General features: G+C 49.6%; 1 protein-coding gene across 1 annotated transcript in view; it reads right to left on the bottom strand.

Moving 5' to 3' along the window:
* CUBN (cubilin) overlaps positions 1-20,765 on the bottom strand; it is a 173,561-nt gene that overhangs the window by 35,563 nt on the left and 117,233 nt on the right. Inside the window, exons 46-55 of the mRNA XM_054171388.1 lie at positions 20,334-20,543; positions 19,907-20,047; positions 18,138-18,319; positions 15,758-15,929; positions 14,634-14,840; positions 10,738-10,887; positions 9,827-9,948; positions 7,016-7,241; positions 3,292-3,479; positions 378-534 (exon numbers count right to left, since the gene is read on the bottom strand). Of these exons, the coding sequence (XP_054027363.1) occupies positions 378-534; positions 3,292-3,479; positions 7,016-7,241; positions 9,827-9,948; positions 10,738-10,887; positions 14,634-14,840; positions 15,758-15,929; positions 18,138-18,319; positions 19,907-20,047; positions 20,334-20,543 (1,755 nt within the window). The remainder of the gene's footprint in view (positions 1-377; positions 535-3,291; positions 3,480-7,015; positions 7,242-9,826; positions 9,949-10,737; positions 10,888-14,633; positions 14,841-15,757; positions 15,930-18,137; positions 18,320-19,906; positions 20,048-20,333; positions 20,544-20,765) is intronic.

Raw genomic sequence — 20,765 nt, 5'->3', positions numbered from 1 at the left:
GCAAAGCCAGAGCAGGTGGTGAGGAGTCACTTGTGGAGCAGTTCAGGCATGAGCCACACCACGTTCCACAGAAACCCCAGGTCAGCACGTGCCTTGAGCAGAACACAGGCAAGCATTCCAGAGGAGGAGCAGATCCTTTTCTCTTTTAAGAAGATTACAGCTTTAGCTTACAAGCAGTTTAACTACAGAGGAACAAACTCCTAAAGGATCAAGTCTGGTCACTTCCTTTGGCAAGCGCAAAAGCGGAGCAGGCAGCAGCTTCATTGCGGTCAGCAAGGAGCCTCCTGGAGTCCCCTCGTTGGAGTGAGCTCTGAATTGCTTGCACACAGATCAAACCAATCCAAAGGGAGCAGCCACCTGGCTTTAATGTTACTCACTGCTGCTGAAGGATGCCGAGAAGCCTGCCCCAGGAGCATCCTGAGACTGAAATACTGCAGTTATCACATTGCTTGGAGCAACAACAGGGCCAGGAGCCGAACTTCCACATCCTGTGGTCAACAAAGCAGCTGCTGCTTCATCGTTTCCTCTCCATACCTGACAAGGCCAGAATGGAAATGGTTTAGTGCCTTCAAAGCCCATGCAGTTAGTGGGAATCCTGTAGGAACTGCATGAGCAATTGTTCCTTCCTACCTAGGGTAGCACTGATCTCACACTGAATCCTAGAGATCTAAATTAGAATAGAATGACTCTGTTCACTCTGCAGTCAGAGGAGACAAAAAGGCTTCTCCAAGGAGTGAAGCACAGTGAATAACTTAGGCTGCCAGAGACCTCTGATGACACCTGGATATCATTTGCTCAGACCTCTGGTAGCAGAGCCAATGTAGATCAGGTCCAGGAAAGAAGAGAAGAACATTTTATGCACACCATTACCTCCTCCATTTGTCTCTGCTAACTTCTCTCCACACAGAGAGAATGGGTGTCTGTGTACACACTGAATTATTAAAGGCAACCTTAGGTTATTAATGACTTTAAAACCCCCAAAGCTGTACTGCTGAGGCTATATGGAAGCACCAGACAGAAAGATCTGGATCCTTAACACCTAGGCTTGCTAATAAAAAAGCTGTTCTCATTTTTATGTTGTGTTCATTTGTTTGATGTATCAAGTATCAAGTAATGCAGAGAGTCAACAAAATCATCTCATTCACAAAAACTATCAGCAAGACTAATAAATACCAGCAAGAATAACAAGGAAAAATGCCCTTCAAAAATAAATTACTTCCTTCAGCTGTAGCAAGAGCCAAGTTGAGCTCAACCCAACCATGCATCCAGGAAGCAGGTCTAGGGAGGTACTTCAGTGAAATTCTCCTCGGGTAATTACTTAAACACAGTATCATAGAACCACAGAATTGCTTGGGTTGGAAGAGACCTTCAAAATCATCAAGGTTAACCTTCAACCTAACACCACCAGGGCCATTACACTATGTCCCAAACAGGGCTCACAGCTCAAGCACTGAGCTTGGGCACACTGCACACACCCAGATAAAAGGAAGGATGGGCATAAATGTTTGATGCTTCTGAGTGCTTAGAACAATCTCCTGAAGCAGAATGTTTGTTGCCAGGGATGGGAAACATCTGCTCTAATCATAAGTGTATTATTTCATGGATGTGTTTGAACAGCTTTTCTACTGATACTGCATACAAAAAATATGTTAACTACTACTTGATCTTTAAAATGCTGTTTGCAGGAGGAAGCAGCACAAGGAATTGCGACTGCTCTCAGCAGCCATCCTGAAAAGGGTTAGCCAAGGGTTGGGCTGTAAGTGCAGCCATATGAATCACCTCACTCATCTGGCCAGGTGTGAGGCAAGGGATGCTCAGAGGATTAACAGAAAGAGTTTATGGCCTGGCCAAGATTCTGCAAAGTCATTATTGACCTTGGATTCTGGATTTTTTGGCTGCTCAGCTTGGAATGAATGGAAGAATCTTACACCTGTTCCACACTTTGTCATACCCAGACAGCTTCACAGCTCTCAGACTAGACATTCAGAAATGGAAGTGAGCAGCACCAAAATCTCCACTCTGCAGAGTTGTGACCACGTCATTCAGGACAGTTTGTAAAGCAACTTTAGCATCAAGACTTTCAAAGGATGGTACACGTTTATTCTACCACAGTATATCAATTACAGTCCTGTGACCATGGTGGTGTTAGGCTGATCTTAAAATCACTGACTGGCCTGAGTTGGAAGGGACCTCCAAAGCTCACCCAGTCCACCCCCCTGCACTCAGCAGGGACATCCTCCACTGGATCAGGTTGCCCAGAGCCCTGTTTAGCCTCCAGGGATAGGTCAACCACCTCCCTGGGCAACCTGTGCCAGTGTTCCACCACCCTCCTGGTGCTGAACTTGTTCCACACATCCAATCTCAATCTGCTCTGCTCTAGTCTGAAGCCATTGCCCCTGCTCCTGTCCCTGCAGGCCTTTGCAAACAGCCCCTCTCAGACTTTTTGTAGCCCCCTCAGGTACTGGCAGGTTTCTATTAGGTGTCCCTGGAGCCTTCCTGTAGGAACCTTTCAGGTATTGGAAGGCAGCTAGAAGGTCCCCCTGGAGCCTTCTCTCCTTCAGGCTGAACAACCCCAGCTGATGGTTGGACTGGAAGATCTTAGAGGTCTTTTCCAAAGACCAAAATGATTCTGTGATGCTACAGTTCTGTGAAGGTACAAATCTAATAGCTTGGTTTTTTCCCCACAGCCTTCAACAGTGAGTGCAGCTGTGGCTTGTAAGTTGATAAGTGGAGATCAGACATACAGCTGCTCAAGTCTTCCTACATGCTGTCAAATTATGTTTGCCCTTTATTTCTAGTGGGAGTTGTACTACTGTGGAGAAAATGAGCACAAAACCACTGAACAAATGCCAAATGCTTGAATAAAAAGTGACACAGAAAAATTCAAATCATGTCCTCTCCATTCTCTTGCTGTGCAAACAAGTGGCTGTTGACAGTCTCTGAGGGATTAAGAATGTGATCTTTGTTTGGGGAGGCTAAAAAGAGGAGGAGGAGTGCAACTCAGAGAGTCTCTGCACTCATAAAGAGGTTTTGTAGGATCACAGTGTCACACTCCTGGAGTTCCACTCACTGCAGTGTTTGAAAATGGCAGTTCTCAAGAGCTGATGGAACTGGAAAGTATGCACAAGCCAGTTCCCAGGGCATGCAGGGAACTGACTGTGTTGACACAGGGACTCAGTCTGTATCCCTGAATGTTGAGCCCCACCAGACCCAGCCATGGGGACTGTAAAACAGGATCTGGAATCATGACTTCTGAAAGCACTGCTGATCTAATCTCAACAATCATTTTACCTTCACATAGCTGCTCTGGCAGCTTCCATTGCTGTCTGGAATCTGGAAGTTGCTGTGGAAGTTCATCTCCAAGTGTTTGCTTTCATGTGTAATGATGGTCCAGGTGCACCTGGTGTTGATGGGGAAGTTTTGAGGCCAGTGAGGGGACTTGATCACACCATTATCTGAGTGAAGGACTCCACCACATCCTAGGAAAAACAGCAACAAGTGGGAGAAACCTTCACACAGTTCCTGTTGGTGCCAGCTGTGAATGGCTGCTTGCTTCTGTGGCTGCAGGAGAGAGGAAAGCCCTGGCACCCATTCAAACTTCATGTACTACTCTTTTAATCAAATCCTGCAGCAGGGAGGTAGCTACACTCTAGAGCAGGTCCCTCATTGTACTTCCCCTTCTCTTCCTCACAAGCTCCTTCTCCTTGCCAGTTCATCCTGTTTGTTCTGGTCCATCTATCAGCTCCTGATGACTGGAATCAAAATCACAGAATCATTTTGATTGGAAAAGTCCTCCAAGATCATCCAGTCCAACCACTGAACTAAGACCACCATGGCCACTAAGCCAAGTCCCCAGATGCCATGGCCACATGGTTCTGGAACCAGGGATGGTGACTCCACCACCCCTGAGCAGCCTGTTCCAGTGCCTCCCTACTCTTCCAGTGTAGCAATTGTTCCTAATGTCCATCTCAAACCTTCCCTGTGCAATCTGAGGCCATTTCCTCTGGTTCTGTCTGATCCTCAACAGAAGAGCCCAGCTACCCCTCACTGCAACCTCCATTCATGGAGCTGTAGAAAGCAATGAGGTCTCCCCTCAGACTCCTCTTCTGCAGGGTCAGAAATACATTAATGAGGAGCTTCTCCTGAGACCCTGCAGGGTCCTTCCCATACCCCACAGCATGCTTAGCATGACTCAGAAAGACCACCCATAGAAAAGACTCCATCTGCTGCTGAATCCTCTTTCTTCTCACTCTGCAGCATGTGAATTGTGCAGTTCCACACAGGAATCCCCTCAAGCTGCATCCATTTGCCAGGGCAAAATGATGACTCCTCCCCCAGCCCAGGCAGCCCCAGGGATCTTCACAGGGATCTTGGTGGGATTATGAGAGGGCTGATAAACCTCTTTAAAACTTGCTAATGGATTAATTCCAAGGGGGACTGGCTGGTCCTGGCTCTGTGGCAGCTCGTGGTCTTATACATCATCAATTCAGTTAATCTGAAACTTGCCAAGAGTAGTTGCCTGGGGCTGTGTGTACAGAGCTAGCAACTCACTGTTATTTCAGAGATGACACAATGGAAGAATGAATAAAGAGCAGGAAAAAAATACAGGTTTATAACATTCTACTTTTCTCCTCTCCTCTCAATTAAAAGAGATGCATTGGGCTGAAAGGGAAGATTTGGGGTTTCATAATTCTGTTAGAAATGGCAACTGTGGATACAGAGCCAGATTGTGCTCAGGTGTGAAGCCCAGAGATTCTTGGTGGACCAATGAGCAGAAAGCTGAGGGAAGGAAAGCAGGTATATAAGACAGGAGATGACAGGAAGAGTGCTGCCCATGCACACTGCTCGTTGATGCTAATCACTGAGGAGTGTGCTGCCTTGCACACAAGATCCCGGTGGCAGCAGAGAGCTGTTGAAACCCGGGGTGACCGTGCAAGCACAGGCTGTTGGCATGTTTAACACACTCCAGCAGCTCACTGTGTGAGTCCTGCTAGACCATTACCTGATGGGGAGGTATCAGCCTCAGCCAGAGGTGTGCAGCTGGAGGTGACACTGGGGAGCAGCTATCAGCTCCGAGCCACTGGCCAGCACGCTCACACTTGCCTTTAGTCACCTCCTGAAGAGCAGTGTGCAAGTGGGGAGCTACCTTTGGTTGCTGTTGTGTTTTTCATCCAGAGAGATGTTCATTTCAAGAGAGGATCATTTCAAGCAGATTTTGAAAGTATCCCAATCCCACCCTCCATGTGCCATCTTCAGCTCCACTGCAGAGGAAGAGCTTGAAGCTGTTGTCAGGCCTGCTCTTTGAGCTCTGCCTGATTGTAAGAGTTTAAACCCAATCAAACTGTGAAGCAATTGTTATGCAAGGAAAGAAATGTCCCCTGGTCAGTGACAATAGATACCACAGCTGGGAGGGCAGTGGGCATGGTATCCATCAACAGACTGCAGGAAAATGCTAGTGAGAGGCTCAGAAAGTCTAAAAGCAGCCTGGATTTGATTTCATTGTGTGAGAGCAGACAGCAATGCTTTCATGTTTGACTTTTTTAGTGCTGGATTATCTCAGGACTGCTGAAGGGGTTTGCCATGTGTTTCCTTTGCTCTTCCATGAAGACTTAATTAAATTAATTAATTAAAGAGGAGGAAAATTATGGAGCAGATCATCTTGGGGGCAATCACTGTGCACCTGAAGGATGGCCAAGGGATCAGGTCTAGCCAGCATGGATTTAGGCAGGGCAGGTCCTGCTTCTCCAACCTGATCTCCTTCCATGCCCAGGTGACTGCCTGGTGGCTGTGGGGCAGGCTGTGGATGTGGTCTGCCTGGACTGCAGCAAGGCCTTTGACACCATCCCCCACAGCAAACTCCTGGCCAAGCTGTCAGCCCCTGGCTTGGACAGCAGCTCTCTGAGCTGGGTTAGGAACTGGCTGGAGGCTGAGCCCAGAGAGTGGTGGTGAATGGTGCCACAGCCAGCTGGCAGCCAGGCACCAGTGCTGTGCCCCAGGGATCAGTGCTGGGCCCCAGCCTGTTCAATATCTTTATTGATGATCTGGATGAGGGCATTGAGTCCATCAGCAGTAAGTTTGCAGATGACACCAAGCTAGGGGCAGGAGTTGATCTGCTGGAGGGCAGAGAGGCTCTGCAGAGGGACCTCGACACGCTGGACAGTGGGCAGAGTCCAAGGGCAGGAGACTGAACACATCCAAGTGCCAGGTGCTGCACATTGGCCACAGCAACCCCAGGCAGTGCTACAGGCTGGGGTCAGAGTGGCTGAGAGCAGCCAGGCAGAAAGGGACCTGGGGGTACTGGGTGACAGCAGCTGAACAGGAGACAGCAGTGTGCCCAGGGGGCCAAGAAGGCCAAGGGCATCCTGGCCTGCATCAGGAACAGTGTGGCCAGCAGGAGCAGGGAGGTCATTGTGCCCTGTGCTCAGCACTGCTTAGGCCACACCTTGAGTCCTGTGTCCAGTTCTGGGCTCCTCAGGTTAGGAAAGATGTTGAGATGCTGGAAGGTGTCCAGAGAAGGGCAACAAAGCTGGGGAGGGGTCTGGAGCACAGCCCTGTGAGGAGAGGCTGAGGGAGCTGGGGTTGCTTAGCCTGGAGAAGAGGAGGCTCAGGGGAGACCTTCTTGCTGTCCACAACTCCCTGTAGCCAGGTGGGGGTTGTTCTCTTCTCCCAGGCACCCAGCAGCAGAACAAGAGGACACAGTCTCAAGCTGTGCCAGGGGAGGTTTAGGCTGGAGGTGAGGAGAAAGTTCTTCACAGAGAGAGTTGTTAGCTGCTGGAATGTGCTGCCCAGGGAGGTGGTGGAGTCACCATCCCTGGAGTTGTTCAAGAGGGGATTGGATGTGGCACTTGGTGCCATGGTTACTCATGAGGTCTTGGGTGCCAGGTTGGACTTGGTGATCTTTAAGGTCTCTTCCAACCTTACTGATTCTATGATTCTATTCTGCAGTTGGAATGTGCTGCATAGGCATGACAGGCTGCTATGTCAGACCTGCCAAAAGTGGTCTTTTTTCTCTTACCTAGAGATTCTGCTGTCCATGTGGCATGAAAGCCACCTCCTTGAACTGAGTGGTCAGAGTTAAAGATGATGAGCAGCTTATTGGAGCCAGAGCGAATAGTGCCAGGGGATGTGTTTCCACAGTACTTTCCTATGACAGGAGAGCCAGGAGAGCCACCATTCAGGATGGTAACAGAGTCCCACTTGCAAAGAGAGTGATTTTCAACCTGGAAGGCTGTAAAAGTAAGCTGCAACACACAAGAGTGGCAGTCAGGAGCTAGCAGCAGCCACCCCCACAAAGGAGCTGGAACCATTCCACTCCTGTCCTGGGGGCATCCTTGCAACCCCCACTTCACCTTGATGTTTTCCTGCAAGCATTGCCACTGTGAGGAACAGCAACCACTTAGCCTGATCACAGGAAAGGAAGAGGAGTGCACAGGTTGAACACTGGCACTACTGGGGCTTATACATAGGAAACCAAACACCTGCTTCAAAGCAGCCTGGAGTCACTTCCCTGCCATCAAGGCTTCTTGTCATGAAATCTGACATCCAAACAAGCATAAGCAGCTAGGTAAGAAGGAAGGTTTGCTGCTTCTGCTCATCATCATTTCAAATCAGAACACTTAGCAGCTGCTAAACCAATCCTGGTTGCCATTGAAGAGCTGCATGGCTGCTTCTGTGGGCCTGGCTGCATCCCATAAACAGCCTGGGCTGAGCAGGCAGCTCCTGCCCCTCCCACACCAATGCCATTTCTCCTTGGAGGGATATGAATGCAGGTGGGACTTCCAGTTCACAGAATTAGCCTGCTGAGCCAGTGACTCCTGGAGCAGCTGATGTTCAAAGATCAATGTACACTGATGGGAGCCTGGCCCTCCTCCAGTAAGTGGATTTTTAGCTAGTTCCAGGATTGGGATCTTTGGAGAAAAGTTTAGCAAAACCCAACAACTCAAACCAGCCAACCCCAACCCAACCCAACCCAACCCAACCCAACAATCAAAAAGCACAAAAGCCACCACCAACCCCTCTGCAACCAAAGAAATCCAAACCCCACCCAAACCACACGACTTCTCCCTCTAACTTCTCTGCCTGTTTGTTTCCAATGAATTCTATCTGAGGCGAAGACTCAATGCAAATGTAGCTCAAGTGGTTCCAGGTTGGAACTTCACCAGCAACTGCAACTGGCAGCTTGTGCTGGAAAAGGTTACTCTGCTTGCACTGAGGAGCCTGCTGCTTTGTGCTTTGGAAAGAGGAATTGACTTCATTCTGATTACAATTAGTTCTGCTTAATGCAAATGCTGTGTTCTACCGAACTGTTCCTGCCCTGCCTGCAATGGTCACAACGTGGTGCAGCAGGATGGGCAGGGCTGGGTGTCTGCATTTCTCAGGACCACCTTTGCAGCTGCAAATCAGAACATGACAGGGAAGTCAGGGACAGGCACTCCATGGAAATCTGCAATGTGCTTTCACAGAATTGCTTTCAGATGCTGCTCTGGGCTGGATCTCACCCTGGACCTGTTGGATCACAAAGATGAGCTGGGGCCTGGAGCAGCTCTGCTGTGAGCAGAGGCTGAGGGAGCTGGGGCTGTTCAGCCTGGAGAGGAGAAGGCTCCAGGGGGACCTTAGAGCTGCCTTCCAGTACCTGAAGGGATCCTGCAGGAAGGCTGCAGAGGGACTTTTTGCAAGAGTGTCCATCCACAGGACTAGAGGAAATGGATTGAAATTGAAGGAGAATAGCTTTAGATTGGATCTTAGCAAGGAGCTCTTCACTACAAGGGTGGCAAGACTCTGGAATGGGTTGTCCAGAGGGGTTGTGGATGGAACCTCCCTGGAGATGTCCAAGGCCAGGTTGGATGGGGCCTTGTTTGAGAGGTGTCCCTGCCCATGGCAGGGGGGTTGGAGTAGATGAGCAATAAGGTCTCTTCCAGTCCAAACTCTTCTATGGTTCTATGATTCTGTGATCAGCCAAATAATTCAGCTAGTGAAGTTCAGCACTGCTTGGTTGTAAAGAAGCTTAAATTGGTGTCTCAACAGCTTGGCTCACATAAGTAGCACATGGGACAGCCTTACTAGCTCTTGGGAAGTAAGAGTGGCATCTCATTTGTATCAGCCCTCATATTAGGTTCCAGACTAACCACTAAGGCACCAAAGTAACTTCCTAGTGGCTTGTAACTTCCCTGCAGAGATGAAAAATCTTCACACTTGCCCTTTATTCTCATGGTGGTGAGACTATCCATTCACATCTAATCACAGAACCATAGAGTAGTTTGGGTTGGAAGGGACCTTAAAGATCATTCAGTTCCAAACCCCTGCCATGGCCAGGGACACCTCCCACCAGCCCAGGTTGCTCAAGGCCCCACCCAGCCTGGCCTTGGGCACCCCCAGAGAGGGAGCATCCACAGCCTCCCTGGGCAACCTGTGCCAGTGTCTCCCCACCCTCACTGCAAAGAATTTCTTCCTAATGTCAACACAGAGACCAGAAAATCTTCCTCAGAAAAGCAGCCACAGGAGATCCCAAGCAGGACTGAGGCTTGTTTGGGCACAAAGAGGACATAGCTGTATCAGCTGGAGACTGGCTGATGATAATAACATGAGGTATCTTAGTTCCCTAAACAAGAGTCATTGTTTTCAGGAGAAGTTGGTGCTGTGTTCTGAAGTCAGGTTCCACAGGGACCCTTCTGCTTTTCGAGAGCACCATCACTTTGGCTGTGTAACCTTCATTTCCCTCTCTTCTTCAGGGAGCTCCTCCACATTTCTGATTTTCCAAATTGTCCCAAACCTGCTCCTCAAGACTCAGGAGGTGGTTCTGGTAGTGCCATGGCACTGTGTTACTCACAGTGATGGTTTCACCTTCGGGGGCTTCCAGCAGCCAGGAGCAGTGATTCAGATTGTTGTAAGGCTCTGGGTAGTTAGGACTTGAGATGACTCCACCTTCACCTGACTGTACACCACCACAGGCTGGAGAAAAGAAGCAACATTTTCAGCACTGAGCACTATCAAGAGAGAGGAAGATTATTCAGCTTGTAACAGTCCTAGACTATAAGTTAGACTGACACAGCAACATCTTCCCTGGGGAAAGGCCAGGCCTGACATCTTTGAGCAGTGAGTAAAGAGGTGCAATGACCTCGAAAATCTGCATTTACTCTGACACTTAATATAGCTCTGCAATACAGCTCTGCCAAACCCTTGTCAGCTCACACTTACACCTCCTCTTCCACCTTATCTTCCATTTGTTTATCTCAGACTCCATTCTGGGACCAGCACGAGCCCAAAGCTTACTGATGTGTGTGGAAGCAAGAAGGCAATGTTCAGCAGAGGCAGGAGGACAGGCACAGAGATGGCAAAGTGGCATCATTCTCCCTGATATGGCTTGAAGAGGATTTCAAAATCAGTGCAGAAGTTCAAGCAGCAGAGTGCAGTTCAGCCATGCTGGCACTCTGGGGGCCTGCTTGAGGCCAGTCAAACTTGGCTGCTGCTACCTGTCACATCCCCATTCCCAAGAGCAAGCAGCTGCTCTGAGTGTTGCACTGCATTGCAAAATCTCCACATGCAGCCTGGGCAATGGAAACAGTGAGGCAGAAATCAATCTGAAATTTCATATGCTAGTCTTAGATGGATATAAATAGTGGCAGGCTCTTTGGAGGACCTCTCTGAGAGCTGATCCCATCCTGTGCATTCTCAGTATTGCCAAACAAATGGCAGCATTCCCCTCAGTCACCAAGGGCCACAGCCTAGCAAGCACCTTACCTTCAAAGGTGTAGTGGGCCAGGAATCCTTTATCTTCTGTGCTTTCATCGCTCACAAAGTGCACCCAGACCTGGGGGGCAGCTATGACTAGTGGTACAGAAGGTGCAGCCTGACCACAAAGTTTGGCTATCAGCTCTCCATCAGCATCCCCTGAGTAAAGAAGGAAAACCCCACACAGTTTTACCTGCTGCAAAGGCATGCAGAGCAAACCTGCACTTCCTTTGTTTTTCACTAGAAATCAGAGAGAAGTCCAGGTCAGACTTAAGAACTGGTTGTGTGTGAGGGGTGTAGATAGACCTCATCGCTGGGACCTAACTCTCCACCACAAGGAAGCTTTCTCTACAGCTGTGTTATCCATCCATTTACTAGCTTGGACTCCTTCTCCTGCACATTTCCCGCACCCATCAGACCCATAAACCCTGACCATGCCCTCAAACATCTGTAGTAAAGTGGGAAGAGATGGGATAAGGACCTGCTGGCATGGAAGTGTGTTGAGCCTATTTGTGACATCCTCATTAAAGCCAGGGGGGCTTTTAAGTTTTCTACCTCCTAGGGATGTGCCTCATCCATCAGCAAGCTGTCACTGCTGCAGTAGTAGTGGGCATCTCTTTCCCAGGGAGCTCAACATCCTGGCTGTGTATGGCAAAACCTGCCAGCAGCTGCTCACATGACTCAAAGCGAAAAGGAAAGCACAGCACAGGCCATGGCAATGTTTGCTCATGCTGGTGTAAGCTCTCACCCACCATGATGGTAAGAGGAAAAACCTTGGCAATGTTTGCTCATGCTGGTGTAAGCTCTTACCCACCATGATGGTAAGAGGAAAAACCTTTTCACTGTGAGGGTGACAAAACAGTGGGAAGTGCTGTCCAGAGACATTGTGGAGTCTCCTTCTCTGGAGACTTCGAAACCCACTTGGATGTGTGACCTGCTGTGGGTGATCTGTCAGGGGGGTTGCACTGGGTGATCTTTTGAGGTCCCTTCCAACCCCTACAGTTCTGTGATGCTGTGAAATCAGTTTCTGTGTATTACTGATACACTGTCAGGAGAAGGAAACTAAATGTGAAGTGTTCTTCCTAACACCCAGGCAGGGACACTCCTAGGTTTGCTTTTGTAGCAACAGCAGCCTGCTGCTCTGAGAAGTCCCCAAACACAACTCCTAGTTCCAGCTCTTCTTGCAGGGCAAGAGGGAGAACCTTTGGGCAGTCTTCAAAGCCTTTCACAGTTATTCCATGTAAAGTGCCTGAGTAACCTCATCTTTCTGTCACATAGAGTGACCCAGCCCCGATTTGAAATGCCTGAAGCACAGGCTGCAAGGTGCCCTACAATAACATTCTGTTCAGGGCAGCTAGGCAGAGGAATGCCTTGGTAACGTGCATTACAAATGATCCTGACTGCACAAGCAGAAGGCTCTCACCAGACCCTGGGCATGAAAAGGTGAAGTGCACTTTTCCTTTCCTGCACTTCTTACGAGGTGGCTGTGACAGCTGTGAGCCAGGCTGCTGAGCCTCTGCCGGGGACAACAGACACACACCGGGGCCAGCTGGCCAGGGACCTGAACTGCTGACAAACAAAACGCAAACAGCAAGGCTGTGCTGCAGGATTTGGTTCAGGCTGGAGGGAATGGTCTGAAACCCAAGCTCAACCACTGCCACAAAAGGCCTGAGCCGGGAGGGCACTGCCCTGTAACAGCATGCTCAGCCCTGCCACCACACTGCCCGCGCACAGCCGCAGGACGGCTGCAGCTGGCAAAGCCCTTCCAGCTCGCCCAGGCCAACCTAGCTCTGCCAAGGCTGGTGCTAGCCCATGGCCCTCAGTGCCACCTCTCTGCCTCTTGCAAACACCTCCAGGGATGGGGATTCTGCCACCTCCCTGGGCAGCCTGGGCCAGTGTTTGAGAACTTTTTCAGGGAAGAAGTTTCTTCTAATGCCCAACTTAGAGCTCCCCTGGAGCATCTTGGTGCCTGACAATTTAGTAAGGTAAAGCAACATCTTACCCTAAGCAATTTGAAATGCTTTCTCCTTTTAGATTCACTATTTCTCCATTGAATATACAAAGTCAGCTCTGCTACCTTCTCCCACCCAGTGCCGTTGTGTTGTGTGGGTAACTCACAAGAACTGCAGACATCTCAGCCCCACTGGGGGCCCTCCAACGTCTCACTGGTGTATTGGCCTTTCCCTAGTCCCACGCTGGCTGTGCTGGGTCAGAGTTCAGTGCTGTTCTGCACTGTCTGCATCTCAGTGCTCAGTTGTCTGCACAAACTGCTGACCTGGGGCATCAGACTGGTCATGGAGCTGAAGACCATTGGTATGGCCAAAATGAACACTGCAGCTTAGGTGACAGACTGTGTAGAGCAAAGCAAGCCCACATTTTTCCTCTTTCTTTTGCCTGGAGGCTCACACTGCAGTGAGAGCAGTGGGCACTGGTGAGCACCAGAGCAGGTATGTTCTGTTGTTGCTTTCTCTGAGCTCTGGTATTGCCCAGCCCCCATGCACACATGGCTTTGGCTCTGCACAGGACAAGCCTATGCTGTACAACCAAGAGCTCTCATCCTAGGGAATATAAATAAGGATCTAGCAGATTCCTGCTCTCAGCCCTGCCCCTGCCCTTTCAGAAACAATTTTCTGCTAAATGAGAGCCTGCTCTCCAGGGCTGACAGATACAGCTCCTCAGTGAAGAGGACAGCTGGAACCTTCATACTACACTGGGCATTAGCACAGTGGCTTTCTATGACATTTCCAGTTGCTGGTTCTTACAGTCAGCTCCTGATGCTCAGAGATGGAGATACCATTGTGTATTAATCCTGGGGCTGTTCTCCTTGTCAGGGCTTCAGTCAGTATTGTGTGGTGCAGTCTGACAGGAAATATGGATTTGTTTACAGGAATTGTCTTAGAGAGTACAGAAATGAGGCATGGGTATGCAACCCAGAGGCTATGAATAATTGAAGCACTCTTTACTCTGCTCCTCTCCCTGGAGACACTTCAGGAGCAGGGAAAGAAAGGGGAAATCATGCTTGACCAATCTGAGAACCCTCTAGGATGGTGTGACCAGCTGGGTAGAGGAGTGGAGGGCAGTGGATGTTGTCTGCCTTAACTTCAGCAGGTCTTTGGACACTGTCCCCCACAACATCCTCATAGGCAAGTCAGGAAGTGTGGGTTAGAAGAGTGGGCAGTGAGGTGGTTGTGACCTGGCTGAACAAAGCCCAGAGGGTCATGAGCAGCAATGTACTTGGAGGCCTGCAGCTAGTGGTCCATGCTGGGTCCAGTCCTGTTCAACATCTTCACCAATGACCTGGATGAATGCACAGAGTGTATCTCAGCCAGTTTGCTGATGATACCAAACTGGGAGGAGTGGCTGACACCCAGAGGCTGTGCTGCCATCCAGTGAGACCTGGCCAGGCTGGAGAGCTGGGCAGAGGGAGCCTCATGAAGTTCAACAAGGGCAAGTGTAGAGTTCTACACCAGCATGGGTGAGGGGTTTGAGCTGCTGGAACGCAGTTTCATGGAGAAGGACCTGGGAGTCCTGGTGGACAGCAAGTTCACCATGAGCCAGCAGTGTGTCCTTTTAGCCAAGAGGCCAGTGGTGTGCTGGGGGGCACCAAAAAGAGTGTGCCCAGCTGGTCAAGGGAGGTTCTCCTTCCCCTCTACTCTGCCCTGGTGAGGCTGCACCTGGAGCATTGTGTCCAGTTCCAGGCCCCCAGGTTCAAGAGGGACAGGGGTCTAATGGAGAGAGTGCAGTGCAGAGCCACAGAGATGCTGAGGGGACTGTAGCATCAATCTTACGAGGAGAGGCTGAGAGACCTGAGCCTTTAGCCTGAAGAGTGAGAAGAGATCACAGCAGGCACTCTGCAAACATGTGTGAAGAGAGCTGCAGAAGATGGCTGTGCTGAGCACACAAACCTATTCGCAGCTCCAGGTGGTCATACTGGCAGGCCTGCTGCGGCTCCAGCTGGAAATCCTCAAAGGAGATATAGATGGAGGAGTTGTAGTGCCAGGGGTTGGCGATGGTCCACTCACAGTTCAAGTTACTCGTGTAATTGCTGACACCATCGTGACCAGGGGAGGAGAAGTTCCCTCCTGCATATCCCCTGAGGGTTCCACCACAAACTGCAAGGGAAAGAAAGAGTATTTTTTTCTTTTAAATGGGAACAATTCTTGCAGGAAGAACTCTGGGCCCTGTGTATCCTGCTGTGCTGAGGTCAGGGAGAACAGGTGCTGCTCAGATCAAAACCTTTCCCTTGGTCATCGTTTACTGCTCTTCACAAGAGAATCCTTCAGCATTGATTGGCAAGCCTAAAACCATTCATGGAAGGCAAAGAAAGGGTTCTGCATGGTGTCAAATATTCCTGCAGCACCATCAGTACAACCAGCATGGTTTAGCATTTGGCTAGAGTCCTGCTGCAGCTCCAGTTCACTATGGCTCAGTCCTACTGATTGCCTCATTCTAGACTTGAGACTGTTCTGCAACACACCCTCAAGGGCAGTGCACTCCTCCTACAGGAGGATGTTTGGCAGGGGGGAGCTAGAAAATCAAATGTGGAAGACTCAGTGCTGTAGCATTAAGCCTCTGCCAGCTGCCTGCTCTCTGGAGGCTGTGCTTGCAAAAGTAGGTTAGCTGCTCTCTTTCACAAGCTCCACCAAATTCATTGCTCCCCTGAGTAATAAGGAGGCACTTGAATTATTCAAGTTTTCTATGGCACTGTGGTTTTTGAGTCTCCTCAGGGAATGAGGCCACTTCAGACCATCTCTTTCTCAAGGCAAAGTGCAAAGCCATAAATCAGTTGTGATCCATACCAGAGGTGGTTGTTCTCGTTTGAATTTTGACACAACAGGCACAGAAAGTCTGTAACCCCCACAGACCCTCCACTTCTGCACATCCTTTCAGCTCACTAAAGACATGAGCTACTCCCACCAAAGAGAGGTAAAAGACAAACAAAGACACTGGAGGCTGGTTGCTTGTCCAAGTGGCAGTACTTTAGCTGTGAAATGCCTCACCAAAGGCCAACCTCAGCCCCACTCCTTACCTGCTTCTTCCCCAGATGTGTACGAGGCACTGAAGCCTCTGGTGGCTTGGGACATGTCTGTCACCAAAATGACTTTCATTGTGTTTCCAGAGGATTTCACCTGGGTGCCTGGATTTACCTCACCACACAGCTTGGCCAGGCGGGGAGAGTTCTGTCTGAGGCCATTGTAAACCTGTAGGGGCACAATAAACTCTCGTAAGATCAAAACAGTCTTACAGGCGCCTTCTGTATCATTGAACAGTGCTTCACATCTTTGATACAGGATTCACTGGTGTCCCTCACAGCAAGGTAATTCCCAAATCTACCCAAAACTTTGGAACAGGCTTCCACTGGCGTGAGCAGGTGAGGCTTTGGAGGAAAACAGCAAAAATGCTTTGCTTCTTTGGGCAGAAAAAACCCAAAGAAGCCAAGCTTTGCCTCTCTCTCTCTTTCCTTCTTGTTCTCTTTTTTTTTTTTTTTTTTCCACAAAAACAAACATCAAAAAACCCAAACCCAAACAAAACCAAACCAAAAAATCCCAGGGATTGAAGCAGTTTGTCTGGGACAGTGCCTGTGGGTTTGCTCAACACTGCTATCTTCAGTCACTTCCTAACGCCAGCCACGGCTCTGTTCATTCCCTTTCCAACGATCATCTCTGCAGCCCTGCTAAAGCCACCAGCAGCTCTATCAAAAGTCTCCTTCAAACCCTTTGGTGCTGGTGGGGATTTTTGAGCTCAAATGTTTCACTTTATGATGATCCAGATGCATTTTGCAGTTTCTCCCACAAGTCCTTAGCCTAGGAGTTAATTTGCTGCTTTCTGCTGCTGTCTCTGCAGCACGAGCAAGGCCGGAACCATGTTTCCTGCTGAGATTTGGACTACCTTAGAGTGCTGGAGGCACAAAAGCTGGCAGCACAGATCTTCCTTTCAGAGATCATTGCTTCATTACTCAATTAAAAGCCAACTCCCCCTGGTCTATCTCTCTCTGTGAAGGAAAAGAAGGGGAAGATCATCCACAAATCCCAAGGGAGAGCCCCTCACGTCTCTGACCATGCTGCCGCTGGCTGCTCCCCACACTGCTACGCTCAGCCCATGGGAAGCTAAGCTGCAGCTTCCATTCCTGCAGTTCCTGGAGGCATTTGTACATCTGACCAGAACCAGTTCTGCAGGCTTCTAGGTTTTGGGTTTGCTTTGGTTTGGTTTGGTGTGGTTTGCTTTGCTTCTTGTTTGTTTGGTTGGTTGGTTTGGTTTTGGTTTGGTTTTTGGTATTAAATAACCAAAAATCTGGAATAACCACGGCAAAAACACCCATGGGGCTGACAAACAGGCAGAACTTCCTGGGGTCTCCCTTGCCTTCAGAATATGCAAGGTTCAACACAGTAGTAGCTGTTTGTTGCAATCTCTATCTTTTTATTTTCCTTTTCTTCCTTTTCCTTCTTTTTCTTTTCCTTTTCCTCTTTTCAGTGACAATAATAAGTAACAAGAGCAGTACCAAGTTCCAAAGTCAAAAGAGGCAGGATTTTGCATGAACCAAGGAGAGACATGGAAAGCTTTCCAAAACACTGGAGCTTTTCCCATAGCCACTAAAGAACCAGCTCCAGTTCTTTCTTCAAGTCTCTGGCTGGACCACAACTCAAAAATGTCCATGCTCTAAACCAAGCAGATCATGGAATGGCTGAGGTTGGAAGGGACCTCCAAGATTATCTCCTCCAACCCTGCTGCCATGGTCAGGGACACCTCTCAACCAGACTCAGCTGCTCAAGGCCTCATCCAGCCTGGCCTTGAGCACCTCCAGGGAGGAGGCAGCTACAGCCCCCCTGGGCAGCCTGTTCCCTCACACTGAAGAACTTCTCCCTCAGCTCCAGTCTAACCCTGCTCTGCCTCAGCTCCAAATTATTCCCCCTTGCCCTGTCCCTAGACACTCGCAGGAAAAGTCTCTCTGCAGCCTTCCTGTAGGATCCCTTCAGCTATTGGAAAGCAGATCTAAGGTCCCCCCAAAGTCTTCTCCTCTCCAGGCTGCTCAGCCCCAGCTCCCTCAGCCTGTCCTCATAGCAGAGGTGCTCCAGCCCTTGGATCAACTTTGTGACCTGCTCTGGACTCGCTGCAACAGTTCTGTGTTCTTCTTATGCTGGGGACACCACAACTGAATGCAGTATTTGAGATGGGATCTCCCAAGAGCAAAGCTAAGGGTCAGAACCCCCTCTCTTGGCCTGCAGGTTTGAGCTGCAGCTGAGCTCAGACACCCTACAGAGAGAACTTTCTCCCGTAACCGTTTTCCCCAGGTGAAATTACAGTTTGGCTTGAAATCAGATGTAGACCTATAAATGCCATCATTGTCTTATGTCCATCAGTGCTCCACAAAGAGATCAGGAAAGTGTTTCCTGCCTTCACAGCCTACTCACAGCCACGTAATCTGCTGAGCACCTCCAGTGTTCTTCAGTCTGCAGGTCATGGAAGGTCAGAGCCACGCGCCGGCCTCCGCCCACCGCGATCCGCCACTCACACACGCGGTTGTGTGGGTAGTGGTTGGGGTAGTTGGGAGAGGTGAAGGTTCCAACAGGGCCAGTAAGATCCCCACCACATTCTGAAACACCCAAGCGGTGAGACACTCCTTACACCATTGCTTAGAGGGTTACAGCATAAGCAAACCTTCACAGTGCATGAGGAATTGCTCCTGAGAGGCGGCTTTGACCTGCCTGTCCTGCCTAGATGTTTGTCACACAGCTCAGCTCCTGCCAGCCTGCACCACTCAGCCCTCACTGACCACAGCAGCTCCTTCCAGCCCTTCCCTGAAGGGCTCATGCCAGGCTTCAGAAGGCTGAGCCACCCCCGGGTTGGATAACCAGCGACACCAGCCCTCACCTTCTGCCTCTCCAACGAGAGGGCAGAGCTGCACGGAGCGAGCGGGATGCAGCAGTGGGCACTGAGGACAGGCTGGGGGCTCCTCTGCTGGTCAACAGTGCCAGGCAAAATTCTGCCAGGGATCTTAAGCACCACTTTCCCAGTACATTTATTTTGTGGCTTTCCTATCTTTGTTACAAATACCAAGTTGTGTTCTGGGTATGGAGTGCATTTGATTGCTGATGGTGCACATCTCCCTCTTCATAGAGTTTAACAGCCTGCAGTGGGAGCTTTAGTTCCTTTCCTCACCCTCACAGCCCCCTGTGGAACAGCCTGAGCTGTGTATCCACCTGCATTACAGTTTTGTTAACACAGTTTCTCTTCTCTGGGTGTCTATCAGGGTCCTGGGAGTGGAATAAAGCTCTTTGCTAAAATAGCAGAGAGGGGAAGCAAACTCCCAAACACAAAGAATAAGAAAGCTTTCAGCTGAGCTTTTAAATAAGCTGGAAGAAGTTAAGAAGAGTTGTCAGGATGTTTTTCACGGCCATTAGCACAAAGAATTTCTTTTCAAGCATCCATATTTTGGCAGGACAGGCATTGCATGGGCACTAAAGAACATGAAAGAGAAGAGTGAAGCAGCAACAGGTCTGTGTCCTCAGTCCTGACAGGGCAGCTCTTGGAAGTCCTTGTGCTCAGGAGGAGAGGCAAAGGGCACAAAGTAGAACCCATGAAATTCCACCTGAGCATATGACATCTTTCACCCTGAGGGCTGCTGAATACAACCTTGAATAGGCTATCCTGAGATATTGTGGGGTCTCATTTCCTGACTGGCCACAGTCTTAGGAAACTTCCTCTGCCCGACCCTGCCTGAGTATCATCTCCAGAGGTCCCTTCCAGCCCCGCTGGTTCTGCGGTCCTGTGATTCTGCTTCAAACTTGCTGGTTAAAAACCCTCTGGCTTAGGGAGATTTAAGAACAGCACTCACCCCAAAGGGACAGAATAATAACATAAAGCATCACAGCATTTCTTTGCTTTCCTCCTCATCAGGAGGATTGGGGGAGGGTAAGTTACAGTGTCCCTGGCCTGGTTACTGGGCAAAAATGGTGTGGGAGAGTGCTCCTCGCTGTGTGACCTGCCACTGATGGCAGCATCCATTGTAGCAGGAGACTGCTTACCCCTCAAAGCTTCAGCCTGGCTAAGTAATGATAACAGAGCTCTATTCATACTTGGCCCACAGCTCAACTGAGGAGCAAATACAGAAGAGCATTCCAAGAAGTGATCCACAACACTGCTGGTTGCCTGAAAGTAACTTGAACCTTGCAAACCCAACCTTCAGTGCTGGAGTCAAAGCGCAGTCTGAATCCTCCGGCTCTGACTGATCCATCAGTGGCAAACTTGACATAAGCAAAGCTGTCAGAGGTGTCCACAGCATCAGGGAGAGTGTTGCCACAGTACCTGCCCAACACATTTCCTGCCAAAATCAAGTAGAGACAGACGATGCCAATGTGTGATTGGTAGTTACCCTGAAGGATCACTCTCCATTTTAACAAGAGAGGCAGGAGGAGACCAGTAACATCAAGTCACTGCTGAAACAGAAGGGGCTTTGTGTGCCTCAATTTGCTTTAGCAAGCAAGGCAGACAGAACATTGTACATGGAAAAGGCTCATTCTGTACCCAGAGGGAAATGCCTTCAGCAACCCTGGTGAGGTTTCATAGCACAGGGGAAGGGGAGAGAAGCACTGAAATAGCTCTCAAACCAGAAGCGTTGTATTCTCGGATCTCCACAAAGTCATTTGTGCACTCAGAGGAGTTTTGGACATCTAGGCCTTCCAGTCTGATGGTAAGATAGTGGCCCCTGGGACCCTGCAGAAGCCATTCACACAGCAGGTTGTCTGGATACTGCTGCTCAGGGTACCCCAGGCTTTCGATGATGCCGGTTTGTCCTACCACTGTCCCGCCACAGGGAGCTGCAAAAGGAAGAACATCACTTGTTTGACTGAGGGATGTCAGGGATGTGACCTTTCTCCTGAACAGCCTTAAAGCTTAGGCACCACTGACTTTTCTCTACCTGTGTTAACAAAGCAGAATTGCCTGCCAGCAGATTGTCCTCCACATTCTCCTTCTAACTCAACCAGGCTTTTGTTTCATTTTGTTTCCCACACCCCCTTCCATGGCAGGCATCCCTTCCT

The sequence above is a fragment of the Dryobates pubescens genome, chromosome 21 (genome assembly GCF_014839835.1).
Source record: "Dryobates pubescens isolate bDryPub1 chromosome 21, bDryPub1.pri, whole genome shotgun sequence".
In the NCBI taxonomy this organism is placed as follows: Eukaryota; Metazoa; Chordata; class Aves; order Piciformes; family Picidae; genus Dryobates; species Dryobates pubescens.
The sequence above is the reverse complement of the archived record's forward strand: the minus strand, read 5'-3'. Positions and strand labels throughout refer to the sequence as shown.